The following is a 19,382-nucleotide window of genomic DNA, read 5'->3' on the forward strand; positions in this document are numbered from 1 at the left end:
CAAGTCTTGACCCCTCCTTGTACCCACACCCTTGTGGTGCCTCACTGTTGGCAGAATAGATTCTCCCATCCTCTGACTCAGTGTGACCATGTGACTTGCTTTTGATCAAAGATACATGGGTGGAAATGGCAGCAAACCAGCGTTTTGCTAGACATCAGAATGTGGCTTCAATACCATAGAGTCACAGTCATCCAGTCATGATGGGGCAGTAATTCACACTCTGAACAATACAGAATCCAGAATTAGATGCCAGGGTAAGGGAAAGATTACAGAATAACACAGCTGAGCTCGAGATGAGGAGGGAAATGATGGAAGATTTAACAAACAGAGATGGCAAAACTGGGGATCAAAGAAGAGTGATAGCTCATTCTACCCACAAGAATAAATAAGCAAATGTAATAAAAAATGTGGAAAAGCTAGTGGAAACCAGGAAACACTAGGAAGCTGCAGGCAGTGCTGGACATTCTGCATCTTCTCAAGTCTTTTTTTTTTAACCTAAAAAAGTGCCGGTGACAGAAAACCAGCACCACAAAGGAGCTTCAACTTCTGCAGATCCCTACCCACACAGGGAAAGACTCAAAGTAGTTCCCCAAACAAAAAGAACCAAAGGCATTTTGGCTACAGCCTGTCACACACACAGGACAGTATGGATGCAAATTCAGCCAAGTTAACTGCTTGGAGAAAGAGACAGAAAAAGTACAGACAGAACAAAGTCAATAGGCTTGTAAAACAAGAATTACAGAACACACCCGAACGGACCAGACTCGAGAAATACAAGGAAAATGAGGCCCAAATTCAAGAGAGGAGGCAGTCACTGGGAGCCAGCGCTGAGATAACAGACGCTGCAAACAGGGGGGAAGGATTTTAAATTAGCTGTCAGGAGTATGCTCAGGATGTAAGGAAAGAAATCTCAGAAAAGGGGGCAGAGAGATGGGTCAGGAGTTAAGAGCATTTCCTGTTCTTCCAGAGGACTCAGGTTAGGTTCCTAGCACCCACCACCCACATGGGGGCTCACAACTGCCTTTAACTCCAGTTCCAGAAGATCCAACCCCTTCTTCTGGTCTCTGTAGGCACTGCATGCATGTGGTGCACATACATACATGCAGGTAAAACACACATAATAAAATACACATAAAATAAAAATAAAACAAAAAAGCGGATGGTCCTGAGGACACACATGCACACACACAAGCAAGCAAGCAAGAAAGGCTATTTGTTTTTGGGTGTTTTTGGTTTTTTTTTTTTGGTCTTTTTGAGACAGGGTTTCCCCATAGCCCCAGCTGTCCTGGAACTCACTATGCAGACCAGGCTGGCCTTGAACTCACAGAGATCCACCTGCCTTTGCCTCCCAAGTGCTGGGATTAAAGGCATGCACCACCACACCTGGCTAGAAAGGCTATTTGTAAATATGCTCCTTTCCTTAACACATACCCATCCATCTTTCTGGAAAGTTCTTCCCTCATACTCTTCCATTATACGTCCCTCTGATCTTAGTCCACTGGCTCTCCTCTGGCAATCTTTGCCTGCCAATCCCTACCAGGAGCCAAATTGATATAGCCTATTTCACAGCCCCTATGACCTGGACACCAGCCCTTCCCACATCACCAGCGGGCTGTGGTCCATCTCTCCCACAGGCAGCATGGCAGTGAATGGCATGGCTTTGCTGCACTGAACTCAGGTCTCCCTTGGTGCCTACTGGTAGAGAAAAGGGTGAGTGAGGCACAAGCCTGTCCCCTCCTCCCTACCGTTTGGCTCTCTCCAAGTCATCATTGGCTTGTTCCAGTTCCCGGATGTATTTCTGCAGTTGATCTTTAATGGCTTTCGTCTGAGCCAGGTCATCCTCCAAGGCTGAGATCTGTCGGTAGCCTTCTGAATGCTGCATTTCAAACTTCTCCTGCAGGGCAGAACCAAGGCCAGGTCAATGACTGAAGACGTTCACATACTGTGCTTACATATCTCTTCTGTCATCTTTACAAATTCGGAAGGTCACTCATGGACTGTGTAAGCTACCTGTAGTGGCATCTGATGACTTCAGCCACTGAACATCATTTCTTCCCCTATCCTTCACCCGAGTAAAAGCACTCCCACTTTCTTGGTGGGGACAGGGCTTCATGTATCCCGGGCTGGCCTCAAACCAGCCAAGGAGGACCTTGAACTGAACCTCCCCCCTCTGCCTCCCCAGTGGTAGGCATGTGCCTCCAGTCTATTTTATGAGGTGCTAGGGATCATATGTAGGGCCTCGTGCATGCTAGGCAAGAGCTCTACCAATTGAGCTATAACCCCAGCTCCCACCCCAACTTCTTAAGGTAGACAGCTCTCTCTCATTTTGGAGTCTCTTTGAGGTATCTCTTCTCAAGACCCTGAGATGCAGTTCCACACCTCCTCTCCCAGTCCTGCTAAATTCAGTCACCAGAGCCTTCTCTCCACAGACCTGGAATCTCAGGTGAGTATGAGAAGATCCTGGGGATAAGTGGCAGTCACTTAAAGGATACGTGCCCTGACTGTCCAACTACATGCCTGCCCATCTCAGCACATGCTATCCTGTCTACTTTCATGCCTGCTCCCTACAATACCCAACAATCTTCAAATGAATCATTCAAGGTGTCTACAGTCAAAGAAAGACACACACACACACACACACACACACACACACCAGCAACACAGCAACATACACATGCTTCACACACTAGTGATATGCTGCAAACAGAGGGTCAGGAGCGGTTGGCACCTCACAAAAGAAGACATCATCCCAACTTTTTGATCCAAGTCACACCCCTGCAATGCAGGAGAAGGGAAGCTGGGAAAGGAAATGGTTACAAAAGCAGCTCAGTGAGACTGGTCAGTGTCCTCCAAAGGAGCAGCTAATGCTTACTACATGCCTACTGTGTGCTAGCCTTTAGGCTGGTGCATGTTAACACATCTGAACCCAGCTCCACCTCTCTCTCTCTCTTTTTTTTTTTAATTAAAACAAAGTCTTACTACATAGCCCAGGCTGGCCTCAAACTCATGATATTCGTACCTCAGCCTCCCAAGGGCTAGGATTACAGGAGTGCACTACCACACGTGGCTCTTTCTCCCCTTTCAAATTCCTTTACATCAGACACCTTGTAAGCTCCTACAAATACAGCATGAAAAAACAAAACAAACAAACAAAAACCACAAGCCTCCAGAAAGGCCCAAGGTCTATTATAATCTAAAAGTCAATCAGAAAAAAAGCTAGTTTCTCTTCCTGGCTTGATCCAGTAAACAAAGCTGCTGTGAGAAACGGTCCAGTCAATGTGCCAGAAGGTGATGTCATGGTACCCAGGCCAGAGAGGCAGGGTTAAGGGTCTGCTGAAGAATGACCAACATAGGGAGAGGCCTTCAACATCCTGTGGTTGCTGGTATTTCTCAACACTCCCATTTCCTGCCTAGGATCACAGAGCAAGTGTCTTCACTTGAGCACACATACAACATGGGCACACAAGGGCCACTAGCCAGTTTTGGCTCTGATTGTCTCCCATGCTTTATCTAGAGGCATTCTAAATCAAACAGGATCGTAGCTCATTAACCTCGATCCCAGGAGTACCCAGCTCCTCTGCTGGCATAGATTAAGGCAGTCACCTTTGAATTTGTAACATGAAAGTTGCTGTCTCACTGAGTTTTCATCTGGGGCTGACTGTGAAAAACTGTCAGCAGACAGAGGCCACCACAGATGTTGTTTGATCCCATACAGGCTGTTGTATTCAATGTACACTAAACAAGTCAGCTGTCAAACAGCCCCCCTCAGCTGACACACCTGCTGAGGGTGATTGACAGTCAATTGTGGGTGACAATGAAGGCTCTCTGAGGTGTCTGCATTTCTTCCCTCACTTTCTACACCAAGCCTCATGCATCTGTCATGTGGTGTAATGGTCCGTCTTTTGCAGGTCCAAGATTTAGCCTTGCAGCATGTAATTACTTTGTAACTGAAGGGCAGGTACTGAGCACCTTTGGAAGGCCTCTTACCCTCTGCAGGCTGAGAGCACAGCTTTCCAGCCTCAAGGGCCCTTCTGGATGAGAACTGGAAAGATACCTCATCACCTAGGAAAGGGTCAAATGCTTGCAGGGTCAATGAGAGATGGGCCCCATGTAGGACAAGCAGCAAGCAACAGTCTTCAGTGTCACGGTTCAGGGACCAGGACAGACACTGGTGAGCTCTCCACTGGTATGGAGCACTGCAAGCCTTGGGTGGCCAGGTCTTCCAACTCTCAAGGGAAGTTAGAAATCCAAATTTTTCTGGGAAACTTTACAAACCTTAGATTTTTATATTAAATATTTTTTAAAAACTTAGAAAACTGGGCCAGCAAGATGGCTCAGAAAAGGTGCCTGCCACCAAGGCTGATGGCCTGAGGACCCCCATGGTGGAAGGAAAGAATGGATTCCTGCAAGTCGTCCTCTGACACATGCCCTCTGCCCAAATAAATGTGTTGTAAAACTTTAAAAGACCTGGTGTCTTTTAAAGGACACCATTTGGGAGGCTGAGACAGGAGAATCCCAAATTCAAGGGCTGCCTGGGCTACAGAGTGAAACTTAGAAAGTAAAGAAAGTTCACAGGTAGGGCACTTGCCTAGCATGCTCAAGATCCTCGCCCCACAAAAAAACAAGACAACTGGGGCTGGAGAGATGGCTCAGCAGTTAAGAGTACTGGCTGCTCTTGTGAAGGACCCGGGTTCTGTTCCCAACACCCATGTGGCAACTAACGATCATCTGTAATTCCAGTTCCAGGGAATCTGACGCCCTCTTCTGACCTCCATGAGAATTGTACAACACAGATACACTTACATACATATAGGCATTATACGCATACATATAAAATAAAAATAATGAATAAAATTTTAAAAAGACAACTAAAGATGTTAATTTTCATGAGATATGGTTGCTCATGCCTGTAATGCCAGCACTCAGGAGACTGAGACAAGAGGGTCTCCTAGGGCTCCAGGCTAGCTTGGGCTATATAGTGAGACCCTGTCTCCAAAGAACAAACAAAAGGATATTAATTTTATTATCAAAAGGAGAAAGGGAACCAACTCTAATTAATGACAACCAGGCTAGCAATGTACTCTGAGTGCATCTGCGACCAGGCTAGGTGGATAGACAGAGATCCATATAATTAGAGGTATGAGCAAGCTACTGGAGAGCCTTGGTGATGAGTGTAGGGGGCTTTGCTGAAAAATGCTTTCAGTGCTTGGAAGCTTTCATGGCAAAATGTTGAATAAAAATCACTGAAGGATAAGCCAACATCCGTAGCCATGTTTTGGTCTACAAATGGTTATTTTAGGTTCTCTGAGTACACCATAAAGCCTGAACTTCACTGCTCATCCACCAAGGTTTCAGAGGTCCCCCTAATCCTTGATGCATTCATTGCTCTCACTTTGTTTCATACATGACCGAGGTCAAGCGTCCCTGTTGACACTCATTCTTGATTCTGTCTGAGAAGGATCCAGAAGAACATTTTGTCAGCCATATCCCCTACGCACCAAACTGCTGGCTGACAGACAGACAGACAGGCACATACACGAGACCTACAACATATAAGGACACATACACACCCAGAGACACATATACACAAATACACATATAGACAAAAAGACTCACAACACACACAGACACACACACAGACACACACACAGACTCTGAACACTCACATTAGACACACATTGATACACAGAGATACACATATAGTCATAAACACACAGAGAGACACCTTCAAACACCATTCAAAAGACTCTCAGCTCCCTAGCCTTCCCAAACTGTGCAGAACTTCCTCTTGGAGCCACTCATGCCGGAAAGATGACAGTTATCATATGTCTCTCCTCACATCCCAAGAAAGCTTCTAGAAAGGCAAGGAGCTCATCGCCTTTCACTGCTCTGACACATTCTAGAGGGATCAGTTCTTTCTTCCACTTGTTCACCAAAACTTACACAGAGGAGATTTAAAGAGAGAAAAGGCTGGGGATGTGATTCAGTTAATGGAGTGCGTGTCTAGCTTGCACAAAGTCCTGGGTTCAATCACAAAGCCTTGGGTTCGATCCCCAGCACTGTATAGACCAGGCATGGTGGTACACATCTGTCATCTCAGCATTTAGGAGGTGGAGGCAGGAGGATCAGAAATTCAAGTCCAGCCTGGGTTACGCAAAACCCTGTCTCTAAATACACATTAAAAGAGACTCACAGACATGTAGGGCTCTTACAGACTTTTACTGAGAAATGGAACCTCAGAATGCAGTAGAAGCCGGGGCTCACATCTGTCTCATGTTTATGATGTGGGCTGTTGATTCTAAGAGGTAGCCAGGGCTGAGTGCTGGTCTCTGGAACACAGTATGTACTCGAGGGCCATCTGTCAGGCTCCAAACAATGCATAACAGTCAGTTTTCGTCCTTTAGGACTGTGGTTCTCTGGACACTTGGCCATATAGAAAGGTACTTTTGGCTGTTATAACCTTAGGAGATCCAGCCTATAGAGGCCAGGGATGCTACTTAGCATCCCACAATGCAAAACCTAGCCCCTCACAACAGTGTCCAGTCTCAAATATCAACCCATTACCTCCCCTTTATCTGTGGGGAGCACATTCCAAGAGCCCAAGCCATGTATATGCTATGCTATTTCCATGTTTCCCTGTGACGGTTAGTTATAAACTTTAAGAAAGTAATAATGATTATAAAATAGAATAATTATAACAAATATACCACAATAAAAGTTATTGAAAATGTATGAATTGTGTATGTCTGGAGTGTTCCACTTAATATTTTTGGATTTTGGTCAATCACAGGTAACTCAAACCATGAAAAATAAAGTCAGAGGCTGGGCATGGTGGCACATGCCTTTAATCCTAGCACTTGGGAGACAGAGGGAGGCAGATCTCTTTGAGTTCAAAGCCAGCCTGGTCTACATAGCAAGTTCTAGGCCAGCTGTGGCTACAGAGAGACCCTGTGTCAAAAAGACCAAAAGAAAAAGAAGACACATGGGTGCTAGTGGGGGGTGGGGTAGAACTGCTGTAGTGTCCAGCTAATAAATTTGTTTGGGACTGACATGGTCCAACAGAATGTTCTAGAACAATGAAATGTCCTACAGCCCCTATGTCCAGCATCTAGATTCACAAGTTACATATGGCTACAGAGCACTTAAAATGTGGCTAGTGTCAGTGGAGAAATTAATTCTTTCCCCCCATTAGCTTACATTTCAATAGCCACATGTAGTTAGGAGCTACCATACTGGGCCTTGTAAGAGAAGAATCAGCCATTCTAAATCCAGGAATGATGGTGCATTATCTTTAATACCACTGCTCAGCAGTGGATCCAGGAGGATCCAGAATCAGGCCCATCCTCAGCTATGTGTGAGTTCAGGGCCAGCCTGGGCTACCTTAGACACCATCTGAAGAATCTACAATTCTAGTGACAGTCCAACTTCTGAAGAGCAGTCCTAGCCACGTCCCCTGTGAAATCAGTATAGACCACCAAGAAGGGCTGTGGGACATGCATGTGACTTGCTTCTCACAGATTTCCACTCACTGAGGCATAGAAAGTTCAGTGGCCACAACCATGTGCCAGGCCTGCAGGAGGGAGTGGGCCTGGGCCTGCCCTTCACCCTGCAGAGAGGCTGCTTCTATCACCTGCCACAAGCCACCCCTATGTGTGGACATCTCCCCTGGACCCGCTCACCTTGACGGTCTCCAGCTCCATGCGAAGGCGGTTATTCTCCGATAGGAGGTCTCGGTTCCTGGTTTCCATTTGCTGCAGCTGAGTTTCCAATTCAGCCTCGTATTCCCGGCTTCCTTCCTGGAATTCTCGGAGCTCCTCCTGTGTATTCTCTGCCCTGCAGCAGGATTGCAAATAGATTTATTGCACAATTAATGTGGACCATGCTTTTATCCAGCCATCGATATTTCCATTTTATGGACAAGAAGATGTAGTTTGTTAGAGCTGGCATGGAAGTTCACACCTGTAATCACAAAATTCAAGAGGCTGAGGTAGAATACTCAAGAGTTCAAGGCCAGCCTGGGCTACACAGTGTTGAACCCAACACACATGTACACCTGTTAACTCCCAGTAATGAGCACTGAAACACCAGTTTTAATTTTTCTTTTTCTTTTTTAAAAATTCTCTGATGGTTTCATGTTTATAATGAATTTCTGGTCAATTTAAAAAAATATTTATTATGGGGGCTGGAGAGATGGGTTCGATTCCTAGCACCTACATCGTGGCTAAAATTGTCAGTAACTCTAGTTAGAGGGGATCTGATGCCCTCTTCTGATCCCCGCAGGCATTGCACGACACAGGTGCACTTACATACATGCAAGCAATGCACTCATACACATGTATGTAAGTGCACCCATGCCGTGCACTGCCCACAGAGGTCAGAATAGGGCACTGGATTCCCTGGAACTGGAGTTATAGTTGTTAGCCACCATGTGGGTGTGAAAGCTGAACCTGGGTCCTCTGCAAGAGCAGTCAGTGTTCTTAACTACTGAGCCATCTATCCAGCCCCACCAGTTTCAGTTTTAAAAATCCTCAACAGCTTATTTTGCTAGGCACAATAAAAATTTCTCCCCAACAGAAGAGCTGACCAGATCTGACAACTAGGAACACATGAAAGGATGTTAGGATGGTTAGGAACCTCAGTTTCTGGTTCAAATCCCAGCTCTGTCTGTCTCTCACAACTGAGGCAGGCTATCTTTCCTCCCCAGGCTGGGGAGAGAGGTTGCTCTACAGAACAGTGCAATATGAGTTTCTTCGTGGGTCAGTGTTCACCACAGAGCAATACACAGTAGGCCTGCTGCTGTTCTCCTGGGGGGAAACATGGGAGATCACTGTGGATTGACCTCTGCTTGTAGGTCATGGCCAGGTCCCTCCAATAGTTTGCTTCTTCCTCCTCAGAGCCGAAGGTCTTGCCCAAGTCTTCCATTTTAAGAACGGGCAAGACGTCACTCTTCGTGTGGCATGGCGTCTAGGAGAGAAGTTGTAAAATCATTAGCCACATCTGGGTAAACAGCTGGTCTTTACTAAAAATAAAAAATAAAGTCCCTGAAATAGATGCTCCATCAAATGATAAATTGCTTCCCTTAAACCAAAACTAAACCCAAATAAAATGAAGCCAACCTCCTGTTATAGCCCGTGGCTTCTGTGCATCTCTCCACAAACATTTAGCACCTAGCACAGACCTTGAGAGTCAAAGAAGATCACTGTATCCCTCAAGGGGACTTGTGGGCAGAGGTGATGCAAATTACATGTAAATTACTCCAAAACCCTGGGTGAGTGCAGGGACAGAGATATGCACAGGATGCTGACATTAGTAAATGGCTTGTGTATAGCGTGTAAACTTTGGTGGGTCTGGACATAAATATATGCCTGGGAAACTGCCCTGCGACCACTTTCCCTGCAGTGGCCTGGGCCTTTAAGTGTTCCCAAACTAACCTGAGAGTCAAGGCTTCCTGGGAGGGGTGTGAGCAGCATGTGAAAGAAGAAAGGGCAGGACGAGGCAGCACACACGTGACATTCCAGCACTCAGGAAGCTGAGGCAGGAGGGTCACAAGTTCAAAGGCAGCCTGGGCTATGTAGTGAGACCCCCATCTCAATGGACACAAGAATAGGAAAGCAGATGACTGAAGAAAAGGACAGTAAGCAGAGGGGTGGGGAGAGGCACCAGGCTGGTGGGGAGCTGAGGGTTGGGAAAGCTGAAAGTAGAGGAGGGGAGGGAGCTGAGCAGATTAAAATGCAGGGGCTAGCACAGACAGCTCTTTAAAATTTATTCATTTATTTTTATGTGTATGAGTGTTTTGCCTACATGTATGCAAGTGCACCTGTCTGTGCAATGCCCATGGAGGCCACAGAGGGTGTTGGATCTCCTGGAAATGGAGTTACAGATGGTTGTTAGCTGCCACGTAGGTACTAGGAATTGAACCTGGATCCTCTACAAGGGCAGGCAATGTTCTTAATTGCTAAGCCATCTCTTCAGCTCCCACAGACAGCTTTTTGAACACGTTAAAAAACTTACTGGCAACAGGTGTGGTGGTGCATGCCTTTAATCCCAGCACTTGGGAGGCAGGCAGATGGATCTTTGTGAGACCAAGGCCAGCCTGGTCTACACAGTGAGTTCCAGGCTAGCTGGGACTACAGGGCAACCTTGCCTCAAAAGAAACCCAACTAACCAACCAACCAACCAACCAAACAAAAAACTGTTATTGGCAAGCTGTCTGTGGTGGTGGATGCCTGTAATTCTAGGACTTGGGAAGTGGAGGCAGGATGATGGAGAGGTTTCAGGCCAACCTGGGCTACATAGCAAGACTCTGGAAAGAAGGAAGGAAAGGAAGAAGGGAGGGAAGAAGAAAGGGAGGGAAGGAGGAAAAGAGAGAAGAAAAAAAAAAGAGCAGGAAGGGGAGGGGGGAAGGGGGAGGTGAGGACGAGGGAAACTTGGTGACAGTAGGGAGCGGGTGCCCTCTGAGGAAAGTGGCAGATGGGCTCTTCCAACAGCTCATCTGGGTGGTGTGGACAGGCTGGGATGGGCCAAAGCACAAACTGGGGATCTTCTGCAGCAATCCAGAAAAAGAAATGAAGGTGGCCTGGATTAGAAGTGTGAATGAAGACGGAGGGAGAAAAACAGATTCCAAAAACACTAAGAAAACAAAATTAGCCCAGTTTGGTGGCACTCCTTGGGAGACTGAGAAAGAACTATAGCCTGAGCCCAGGCATTCTAAGCCACCCTGGCCCACACAGTGAGATGCCATCAAAAAAAACCTGGGGAGACGGCTCAGCGGGCAAAGTGCCCGCCGCACAGCATGAAGACGGGTGTTAGGATCCCCAGCACCCTTGTAAAAAGCTGGGCTGTAATCCCAGTGTTGGAGAGGGTAGGGAGCAGACAAGAACCTGCAGCTCGCTGGCCAGCTAGTCTAGCCAAATAGTGAGGGCCAGGTTCAGCGAGAGACCATTTCAAAATAGAAGGTAGAGACTTGGATGGGCCTGGTTACAAAGCAAAAACAAAATAAAAAGGCATGGGGAGGATGACTATAGGGAGGAAGGAAGGAGAAATTTCCAGGGTGATTTATTACGTTTGAAGTGGAAAGGGGAAGGAAAAAAGGACGTCGTCTAGGTACTCCCAGCATCCCCATCACCAAAGTGAAAATACCAGAAGGTAAACTCTTGGGTGGGACAGGAGGGGTAAGGACCCCAATGACGGCTGTTTTCAGTTTGACAAGTCAGTCAACTTGGGATGCTGAGGTGAATCTGAAATTCAAGGTTGCAATCTGAGCCACCATGTGCATTGACAGTCCCGTGTCTGACTGGCCCTCTCCTTCGCCATGTGACCGAGTCATCTGAGAATCTCTAAGGACTACTTATGGAACTAGAACCATGGAGATACACAGACTGGAAAACCAGCAGAGAAGGAACAGTGGAAGGAGTCAGAGAAGAAACTCTGATGATGAGAACCAGGGAGAGTGAGCTGCCTGGGAAGGAGATAGGCTCAAGGGCAAAGAGGGAATATTCCACAGCCCAGGGGTGCCTGACAGAAGTTGTGAGATAAGGCCTCAAGGGACGTGGTCTCTGGTAGTGTGGGCACAAGGAGTTAACAAGTGGAGGAAGGAGAAGACTTAAACTGGTTGGAGGATGACTGGGAGGCCAGGAAGAGGAAGGGGATAGTGGTTTAGAGAACCTTGACTGAGAAAGAGGGAACACACACAGCAGGAAGGGGACAGGTGGATGGGAAGGGCCCTGGCCCTGCAGGCTTTGGGTTGTTCAAAGTGTAAGTCCAGGAAGCAAATTCCTGCAGCTTGTAGACTCCCGTGAAGCCTCTTGGGTGTCACAGATTACCTTCTGACTACTGCAGGGCCCTAGCTTGTCAAAAGTTTACTAGATGTGATGGTTAATATTGCCAACTTAGGGGTTGGATGACTCAGTGGTTAAGAGCACTGGCTGCTCTTGCAGAGGATTGGGTTTGGTTCCCAGCACCACATGGCAGCTCACAACCATCTGAAATTCCAGTTCCAAGGGATCTGTCGCCCTCTTTTGGCCTCCTCTGACATTGTACACACAAGGTTCATCTAGGTACACACAGGAAGAACACTTATAAACAAAATGAAAATTAACTAAAAGTTCAATTGCATTATTTAAAAAAAATACCATCAACTCCACAGGATCTAGAATCACCTAGGAGATAAGCCTCTGGGCATTCTGTGAGGGAGTTTCTAGATTAGGTTAATTGAGGTATTAGACCTACCCTCAAATGTGGGCAGCACCATCCACAGGCTGAGGTTCTTGACTGCATATAGAAAGGAAAGAATGAGCTGAACACCAGCATTCAGCTCTCTCTGCTTCTTGACTGCAGATACAATGTGACCAACTACCTCATGCTTCTGCCACCATGCCATCCCTGCCATAAGGGACTGGGTCCCTCAAACTGTAAGCAAAAAAACCCAAAACAAAACAAAATAAAAAACCAACCTTTCCTTGCTTAAGTTCACAGCAACCATGACAGTTACTAAGACAGCAGGAAGGTGTGACAAGGACCCCTCTGCTCCCTGGAGAGAACTCTCAGGTTCCTATATGTCCTTTAGGATAAGGGGATGCAGCTTAGAGGCAGAGCTCTTGCCTAGCACATGAAGATGCTAGATTTGATCCTCAGCACCACACATACCCACAAGCATACACACAACACAAAACCCATCACTTTTCAAGACACAGCCAACACAATACAATCATTAAACTCTTCTCTCTCTCCTACTGTTTCCCTTTTTCCTAACTCAGAGAACACAGTCCATTTCTTCACCCTACCCACAGCTGATTAAGGCAGAGAAGCTGGATGCAGAGGAAAATGGCTGACGTACACATGGTTTTTCTGGTCGCTCAGTCATTCTCTCATCTTTCTGTAACATATCCCAATATTCCCTTCTGGGAACCAACCCTACTCTCATTCCACCTGGCTCAGGTGGATGACACCATTCTCTGAGCCTGGGAGGAAGCAAAGGCCTACCCATGCCTCTCACATCAGTAGGCTCAGGGATGGGGCTAACCCATGCTGAGCCAGTGCCTGGCCTAGGGATGGCCCTACACCAAGCTGAGCCCATGAGTGTCTAGGCCTAGGCCTTCTGCACAGCTACCCAGAAGGAAATTCCAGAAGGCTGGTAAAGTGGTAGAAGACAAACCTGTTATCACCAGAAAGAGCCTGCTTGAGAAGGGAGCCAAGAGGAAAATGTTGCTGATGGAGACCAGGTCCTGACAAAAATCAATATCTGGGCCGTCATACCAGATTGAAGGTTATAACAGAGAATCTACTCCTTGTCAGGTTTAGATGATCTGTCTCTGATAACATCTCCTATAATCTCTGTGTGCCTTCAGCAAGATGGGAAGCAGAGATAGGAGACTCCCCAAAAGCTCATGTGCCAGCTAGCCTAGGGTACACAGCTGCGAACAAGAGACTCTGAGTCATACAAGGTGAAAAGTGAGGTCTAAAGCCTGAGGTTGTCCCCTGACGGCCATGCGCCTGCATGCACACCAACACGAACACATACATCACAAAGATAAACAGAACTAAAGAAAGAAAAGAGCTCCTTTTTTGAGACATGGTATTCCTATACAGCCTAGGCAAGCCTGGAACTTGTTAGGTACCCAGGCTGGCTTTGAATTCTTAATCTTCCTGCCTCAGCCTCTCAAATGCTAGGATTGTAGGTATGTGCCACTGTGCCCATGTGCCACTATGCCCCGTAGAAAAGTGCTTCTTAAAAATGCCATTATCTTGGCTAGTCAGGTTTAAAACTCGATCTTCAGAAAAGGAATGAAAGATGTTGGGGTGAGGGTGCTGTTATTGATGGGAAGGGGAGGCCCTAGTTACAGAGAAGGGTCTGATTTGGCGTTTCAGGCACTGCAGAGAAACTGAATGGAGGCCAGGACTTAGGTCACAGCCTGTGCAATCTGTTACACCAACTAAAGGACAGACAGTATAGGCATGGCACTGCAGTCAACACCCCACACGTTTTAAAGCAGGGGGAAAAAAAAAAAAGCACTACCAGCCAAAGGAAAGTTACAGCTGCTTCGCATGTGGTTATGAAACCATTTTCAACATACATGATTTTCCCTTTGCCATTTGGAAATGTCTTGGAAAGTGCTATGGCACTGCTCCCCACCACAGAAAGCATGCAAAATGTCTCATGATAAGTCCTTTCTTTCAGGGTTATTCACTGAATTTTACCAACACTTTCTGTTAGCTGTGAGCTTCGCACTTAATAGATTCCTTTCCAAAGACATAAACTTCTTTAAAGTATTCTATTCTAAGAGGCGGGCAAAACAATCAGTTGCCTAGAAGATGCTAAAGGGCTGGGGAGGTAGCTCAGCTGGTAGAGTGCTTGCCTAGAATAAATGCACAAAGCCCTGGGTTCCATTCCCAGCACTGCATACATTGGGCAGGATGGCTTGCATGTAATCCCAGCACCCAGAAGGTACGGGCAGGAAGATCAAAGTCCAAGGCCATCCTTGACTAAATGACCAATTGGAGCCCAGCCAAGGCTCCATAACTTGAAGGAAGAGGAGGAAGAGGAGGAGGAAGAGGAGGAGGAGGAGGAAGAGGTGGAGGAAGACGAGGAAGAGGAGGAGGAGGAGGCAAAGAAGACTATAATGAAGACAAAGAAGTTGCTGGAACAGAAACACTGTGCCCCTTGGCCATCTCCAAAAGTAGAAGGAAATGGTGACAGCAACCAGGCCTAAAGGCAAAGGGTCTTCCAGGGTATAGTGGCGCACGCCTTTAGCCTTAGCACTCGGGAGGCAGAGAGAGGCAGGCAGATCTCTGTGGGATCTGTAAGCCTGCTCTACATAATGAGTTCCAGGCCAGCTGGGGCTACAGGCAGACCCTATCTTAAAAAGACCAAAAAGAAAAATAAAATAAACAAAAAACTAAAAAAAAACCAAAAACAAAAAAATAAACAAAAAAGGCAAAGGGTCTTTTTTTAACTCAAGTTCAAGGCTTCCCAGGAGTTGCAAGAAGACTGGCAGAAGGTCAGAGTTTGGCTCACAGTCTTATTTTAACACCACTATAATACGTGTTAACACCAACTCGGAGTAAGTCGGAGTATACACAGCTTTGTGCTGCTATCTTTAAAACGGATCCTAGAGCAGGGCCTGTGACCCATGCCTGTAATCCCAGCTATGAGAGCAGCTGAGGCAGGAGGACCATAAGTTTGAAGTTACCCTGGGTATTTTAGCAAGACCCTTGCTAAAACCCTATCTCAAAAACAAAATTGAGGGGCTGGAGAGTTGGCTCAGCAGTTAAGAACACTGACTCTTCTTGCAGAAGACCAGGGTTCAAATCCCAGCACCCACGTGGCAGCTAACAACTGTCTGTAACTCCAGTCCCAGGGGATCCGACAGCCTCTTCTGACCTCCTGGGGCATTATTGCATGACCCAGGTGCACTTACCTACATGCAGGCAATACGCACATACACATTTAAAAAAAAAAAAAAAAACCTAAAAAACAAAATTGGGGATGTATCTCGGTAATAGAGCACTCACTTAGCATGTACCACCAAGCACTGAAAAGACTACTACATTCATTTATTTCACTCGTGTGTGTGTGTGATTAACTTGCATCCTCAATGCTCCACTGTGCCATCTCGCACCTCTGGACAAGTCTTGTGGCAGCCTGGAGAGGTTCAGCAGGCAAACACAACACAAACTAGAATCCAGGGCCACAAAAAAATACCCATTTTACAGGACTGTGGTGATGGCTCAGTCCATAGTGTGTCTGCAGTGCAAGCATGAGTTCAAAACCCACACAAAAGGCTGGACATGGTGGTGTGTGCTGTAACCCCAGTGCTGGGAAGGCAAGGTGACAGAGACAGGCAGATCCCTGAAGTTCATTGGCCAGCCAGCCTAGCTGAATCAAGAAATTTCAGGTTCAGTTAGAGACTTTTATTTATTTATTTACTTATTTATTTTTATTTTATGTATAAGTGTTTTGCCTGCATGTATATAAGTGCACCTCTTTTGTACAATGCCCATAGAGACCAGAAGGCGATGGATCCCTTGGAACTGGAGTTATAGATGGTTGCTAGCTGCCATGTGGGTGCTGGGAACTGAACCTGTGTCCTCTGCAAGAGTAGCCAGTGCTCTTAACCTCTAAGCCATTTCTCCAGTCCCCTCAGTCAGATTGTTTTTTCAATTCAATAAATAAAGATGGAGATAAGACACCTGACCGTCCACACACGTGCACACATCCATGCTAACAATACGGCATACACAAAACAAAAATAAAATTTTAAAAGTATCTGTTTTCTATAACTTGATTCTATGTCTCCTAAAAAAATTTCATTTTCAGGGATTCTCTGTATATCGTATGTACAGGTGTGTGCACATGCATGGTGGAAGTCAATGTCATTGTCTTCCTCCATTGCTCCCCACCGTTGTTTTTGAGACAAGGTCTCTCACTGAACCTGGAGCATGTCAATTCCAATAGATTGGCTAGCCAGCAAACCCCAAGAATCCCCCTGCCTCCACCTTCCCAGTCCTGGGATTACAGGTGTGGGTACCACCACCCTAGCTTTATATGTGGGTGCTGGGGACCAATTCAGGTCCTCACACGTTTTCAGTAAGCACTTTACCAACTGAGTCATCTTCCTAGTCCCTGGCATGTGTTTTTCAGGTGACTAAACCTACAAAGATGTTTAAAAACACACTCAAGACATACACCTCTGACTTCAAAATTCTAGAACAAAATAAAGTCTGAAATAAAGGCCCAGCTGGTCAGGCACCATACTCAGATATCCACATTAGGAATTAGCCACATGCTTTGCTACCCCAACTCCATTTCCAATACCCTTCAAACCAGGAGCTGAAGAGGAAAGGGAGGGAAGAAAAGGAAGCAGCCAAATATTCATTTGCACATGCTCCAACAGCTCCTGTGTGGTGATGGACGGTGTGTTTTATAGCAGTGACGTCATTGGGGTGAAAACCATCCAGTCTGCAAGGCTGGCTTCTGTCTTCGTGCTTTCAAGGTCTGTAATGACCTAACTACCAGAGTATGGAGACATGTAAGGACATGTCCTCAAAGAGACACCCACCATTCTCTAACATGGAAAGCTAGCACTGATAGCCAGCAGAGCGATTCTGGTGCTGTTTGCTAAGGCAGAAGAGAGCTCAGGATATGTTAAGTCTTGTCCACCCTTGTCATCCTCCCTCTGCAACATGGATAGAAAAGGGGCTGGAGGAAGGTGCCAGAATGGGGGTAGAACAGGCACCAAGCCTTTTTGTTAAAAAAAAAAATAAACGGGCTGAAGAGATGGCTCAGCAGTTAAGAGCAGGGGCTGCTCTTGCAGAGGACTGGGGTTTGATTCCCAGCACCCAGATGGCAGCTAACAACCACCCATAACTCCTGTTCCAAAGGATCCGACACCCTCTTCTGACCTCCATGAGCACTACACGACATGGGTGCACTTATGTACACGAAGGCAATACACTCATACAACATAAAATCAAAATAATAAAATAAAAATAAACAAAAGAAAGAAAAAAGTTTTACAACTGAACTGAAGTTCCCAGAAGGAAGGGAGGAGGAAAAAAAGGCTGCACCTGTGTTGAAGATTCTTCAAGGCCAAATAAATGACTGAACTTCCAGATTATAGAGAGTTAAAATGATGCAAATCAGAGCCAAATTATCTCGGGCTATTTTCAGTCCCCTTTGAAAAAAGCCATTCATTGCTCACCTAACATTCTCAGGACTATGAAAACTTCCAAACATACTCTTAGCTGACCATAAGTTCCCACAAACCCAAAAGCTAAGAATGTCACCAAGATCGCATCTGGGACCTAGAACAGAGTGCCCCCCACCCCTTGCTGTAACCCACCTACCTGTGGCCTGCACCAATGTATTTGGCAGCACTTTGATTTATATGATTTTGTTCTTTAATTAATAAAATCTCATGTAATCATTTCTACAGCGAAATACCGTATTTGGAGAAACTCACATCTATGTTCCCTGGTCAGTCACTCACATTTGGCTCCAGAATAAACTACATCTTATCCCCTTTGAGATGAGGGCTGTGGTTTTTGAGTGGAAAATATAGCTGCTTTTGAAATTTAAAAAGGAGATACTTGGCAGGCTGGGGATGCAGCTCAGGGGCAGAGCACCTACCTAGCATGCACAAGGCCCTGGGTTCACACTTCACCACTGCAAAAAAAACAAAAAACAAAAAACAAGCTCATATTTGAGCAATAATAACAGAATAACTATTGTTCTGAGATAATTTTATTCTATTGAACCAAGATGCCAGGAAATTCCTCCTATTGTGCCCCTCCCTCACCCCCAGCTTTTTCAATCATTTCTTGAACACCCACTGAGAACTGGGACAGGAATCCTCCATCCCAGTGCAAGCCCAGTGCCTAGGCAGTCTCCCATGGTCCCTTTCCAGGAAAAATGTAATCTTACAAGGCTCACAGTTCTAAGGCAAAAGGACACACTTTAGAAACAAAACACATTCACTGGGTAAGACAAATTAGGAAACTATTATCCAGATCGGGAAAAAAATACACGAATGAGAGGCCCCTAGACTTCAAGGGTATTTAACCCTATAGGACAGCACAGTAAGAGGAAAGTCTTGAACCGCTTAACTGGTTAAATACCAGTGTAGTGCGGAGGAGTGCGATGCAAAGCGGTTAGGCATCCCCAGGCTTTGGGAATAGCTGGCATCGGATTACACTTCAAAGCACTCTACCCCAGTCCTAAAATGCTGTCCTAGCCTTAGAATGCAGGGACAAAACTGGCACAGAAAATGATAAACCTCCCCCCGTGGCACCCGCCGCAAAAGGCCCTTTCTTTAGTAGGGAAGTTCAAGAAGACTGTGACTAAAAGCAGGAAGAAGGATGCACAACCCGGCACAAAGCCAGGGTGACTCGGAGGCGTCCCACAAAGCGGTGTCAAGGTGACGACGGGGTAGCCCACGACCTCCAGGGGGCAGGTGAGGCGGGCTAACATCCGGGGGTGGGGGCACAAGCATTTTCCCCCTTTATCCAATCCCGCCCCAAAGTGCTGGCTGGGGAAATCTGTGAAGTCGGGCAGGAGATCCGAGAGACTGGTCCAGAGGCTGTGGGCGCAGGCCAGGATGGCACCGGCTGGGGAAGTGGGCTGGGGCGGGGACCCCACACTGCAGGAGCAAAGGAGGCATGGCGGGATGGAGGGACAGAAAGGGTCCAAAGAGGGGATGTGGGCAGAGTGGGACCGAACGGGACAGCCGGCCTTGGGCGTCTCTGGGGACGGTCGAGGACGGAACAGCAGAAAGAGGAACAAAGTTGGCCAGGGCGAGTTGCGGGGCGCGCCGGATGGGAAGGCAGAAAGTTTGGGGGTCAGGCTCCGGGGACTTGCACCCGGGTCACCCACCCCCCACCCCCCA

General features: G+C 46.7%; 1 protein-coding gene across 3 annotated transcripts in view; it reads right to left on the reverse strand.

Annotated features, from left to right (window-relative positions):
• Nde1 (nudE neurodevelopment protein 1) overlaps window positions 1-19,382 on the reverse strand; it is a 33,614-nt gene that overhangs the window by 13,989 nt on the left and 243 nt on the right. Inside the window, exons 1-4 of one of the 3 annotated variants that reach the window (XM_008829878.3) lie at window positions 18,128-18,146; window positions 8,840-8,964; window positions 7,680-7,833; window positions 1,746-1,894 (exon numbers count right to left, since the gene is read on the reverse strand). In XM_008829878.3, coding sequence (XP_008828100.1) covers window positions 1,746-1,894; window positions 7,680-7,833; window positions 8,840-8,922 — 386 coding nt within the window. In that variant the 5' untranslated portion in view covers window positions 8,923-8,964; window positions 18,128-18,146. Of the gene's footprint in view, window positions 1-1,745; window positions 1,895-7,679; window positions 7,834-8,839; window positions 8,965-9,431; window positions 9,531-18,127; window positions 18,147-19,382 lie in introns of those variants that run through there. The other 2 variants (XM_029561989.1, XM_008829877.3) reach the window with 2 other exon arrangements.

Source organism: Nannospalax galili, unplaced genomic scaffold, assembly GCF_000622305.1.
Source record: "Nannospalax galili isolate Female #2095 unplaced genomic scaffold, S.galili_v1.0 scaffold32, whole genome shotgun sequence".
Classification (NCBI taxonomy): domain Eukaryota; kingdom Metazoa; phylum Chordata; class Mammalia; order Rodentia; family Spalacidae; genus Nannospalax; species Nannospalax galili.